Source organism: Hyposmocoma kahamanoa, unplaced genomic scaffold, assembly GCF_003589595.1.
Source record: "Hyposmocoma kahamanoa isolate Upper Pololo Valley unplaced genomic scaffold, ASM358959v1 95, whole genome shotgun sequence".
In the NCBI taxonomy this organism is placed as follows: Eukaryota; Metazoa; Arthropoda; class Insecta; order Lepidoptera; family Cosmopterigidae; genus Hyposmocoma; species Hyposmocoma kahamanoa.
The window spans coordinates 12,023,360-12,025,963 of NW_020654972.1; the positions used below are offsets into that span (position 1 = coordinate 12,023,360).

Below are 2,604 nucleotides of genomic sequence, written 5' to 3' on the forward strand. Positions count from 1 at the left end.
GCCGCGCCGTGCCGCGCCCGCCGCTGCGACCGCACGCCGTTACGGCCGCCGCCCTCCCGCGCCGTCGGCGGGCGGCGGGGGAGGGCGGCGAGGGCGACGGTACCTTGTCGAGCTCCTTGTCGAGCGCCTTGAGCTTCTTCAGCCTGTGCGGCTCGGCGGCGGCCAGCCTGTCGCGCTGGTCGCGCGCGTGGCGCAGCTTCGCGGCGGCGGCGCGCCAGTCGGCGGCGGCGGCGGCGTGCGCCTTCCCGGCGACGCCCGCCTCGGCCAGCGCCGCGGCCAGCTCCTCGTGCCGCTCGGCCACCACGTCGCGGCACTTGCGGTGCAGGCGCAGCGCGTCGTCGGCGGCGCGCTGCAGCCGCGCGGCCAGCTGCCCGCCGTACAGGTCGCCCAGCGCCGCGTGGTCCCGGGCCAGCGCCCGCGCGTGGTCCAGCGCGGCCTGCCAGCAGCCGAAGGCGCCCACCAGCGGCCAATGCTCGCGGCGGTGGCGCTGGTCCTTGTGGCGCTGCGCGGCCGCGCGCGCCAGCTTGTCGAGCGCCTTCGCGTACTCGTGCTCGAGGTCCGCGCGGCGCCGGCAGTACTCGCTCAGCTCGCCGGCCACGCCCGCCGCCGCCTCGGCGCGCGTCTCCAGCACGCGCGACTGCTCCGCCAGCTGCGCGCGGATATCTGCACGCCCACAAATCCGCCTTCATCTCAAGTCGTTGTGGACTCGGCGAACAAACTTAACGTCATCAATGTGCGCGATTGCCGAACCGCAGAGGTAACACTTTCTAAATGTTCGTAATAGCATTTGAATACGCGTCTTTATGTATAACAGCAATTAGTACATTTTCCGTGAATATCCTTCCGAATCCTAGAACTGAAAAAAATTAATACCTATAAAAAATAAAATACGAAGATAAGATTATTGTGCAAGCCCAGAACTTGTTAGAGGCCGCTAGTCCCGAGTGTGACTAATGTCCTCGACCTGTAAGTCTAATACCGGTGTAAACATTGCGTGGCCTAATATTTCAGTCGAAGGACAAGACACTTCAACCCGGCAGCGACGCGTTTGATAGACTTTTTGTCTCGCAATGGTTTGTGTGATTATTGGCGGGTGCGGAGACGACGGAGAGAAGTGGTAAATAGGGAAGCGGCGAAAAAACAAGGGGAGCTCGGCTCTCGGCTCCCCTACGCCGGCGACGAGGACGGGCTTGGCACGGCCATGCGACGTCGCGTCACTCGCCCTCTACTCGACTCGACATCCATCAAAAGTCGTAAATATATCACCAAATACACCTCTCAGTTTCAACTCAATTTTGCAAGCGCCAATTCAGGCAAGTCTTAGTAATATCGGCACTCGTATGTACGACAACGGTCGCCAACTTTTTTGCCGCACACTGCGCTCGTGACGGAAGTGGGACGTTTTACATACACGTCATAGCAAAATCTCGTTTTGTTTGTCGTTTGCGTTAAAACTCCAGTTATAATTAGTTATTGGCATTTAACACGAGCATCATTCCACCTCAGTACATGAAGGTAACAGATAACGGTGCAGCACTACGACGCAACTCGCAGAGAGGCACAAAAACGGTTACCGGGGAATGCATTGTCGATGTCAGGTGGTGGCCACTCGTGGCGCGGCTGCACGATACAATGAAACATGGCGCGCCGGGGGGCAGCGGCGCGGCGACAGAGGCTAGCGGCACGGCGGCTGCCTCCCGACTGCCGGCGCGCAGCCTCCGCGGGACACCCCCGCCGCGCGCCACGCCACCCTTCCCCGCACTCTTCGTGTGCATTCACCCTCTTCAGGGATGCAACAGTTTACGATTACACTAGTAGTGTGTACAACTTGGGTCAAAGAAGTAAAGACGAAAGGGTTTTTTATAACATCAAGTGACGGGATGAAAAAGTCATGCGCCTGACGGTAAGCTACAAGCCTGTCCATAAAAGTGGCAATACCACCCAGAGCTTTACATCGCAAAGATCTGGGTCTCACCATAACTGAAGAAACTGAATGACATATCACATAATATCACAGTGGAGTTGTCATCGACACGGGCTCTGATTGTGGATATGCGATTATTCAGAGACCAACTGATGGTTACAAGTACGCGAATAGGGGCACACAATGAGACAATGTCAAAGTTGTCATTGCGAATGGATGCTTATGAGGAACGTGTCACTGGGCTAGAGCAGCGCATGCACATATTAGAGGAACGGTGAAGTTTGCGGATGGTAATGCAACTTAAAGCCCAGTTGAATGATCGAGATCAAGAGGCGTTATTGAACGAAGTGGAGATTTCTTGTGTGCCGGAAGCTAAAGGAGATAACTTATATTAACGCACATTGTTACAACTTTAGCTAGCAAAATTGACGTGGTGAGTGTGGTGCCGGAGCCGGGCGCGTCGGACGCGAGGCCGCACCCTATAGTGGTGCGGCTGGCGCGCCGCGCGGTGCGTGACGTCTGCTGCGCGAAGCGGCGCCACCACTGAGGGCGCAGGCTTGCCCGGCTCGCCGCGAAGGTTTTATTTCAATGAGCGGCTGACCAGAGCCAACAGGCAGCTCTTCCGCAGAGCCCGTGAGATGAGGATGGCGGTTTGTGTGGACACGAAACGGTAATGTGTT

General features: G+C 57.8%; 1 protein-coding gene across 1 annotated transcript in view; it reads right to left on the reverse strand.

Annotated features, from left to right (window-relative positions):
• Positions 1-1,658, reverse strand: part of LOC113238365 (SLIT-ROBO Rho GTPase-activating protein 2-like) — a 19,139-nt gene extending 17,481 nt beyond the window's left edge. Inside the window, exons 1-3 of the mRNA XM_026475206.1 lie at positions 1,575-1,658; positions 104-663; positions 13-23 (exon numbers count right to left, since the gene is read on the reverse strand). Of these exons, the coding sequence (XP_026330991.1) occupies positions 13-23; positions 104-663; positions 1,575-1,641 (638 nt within the window). The 5' untranslated portion in view covers positions 1,642-1,658. The remainder of the gene's footprint in view (positions 1-12; positions 24-103; positions 664-1,574) is intronic.
• Between the last annotated feature and the right edge of the window lie 946 nt (positions 1,659-2,604).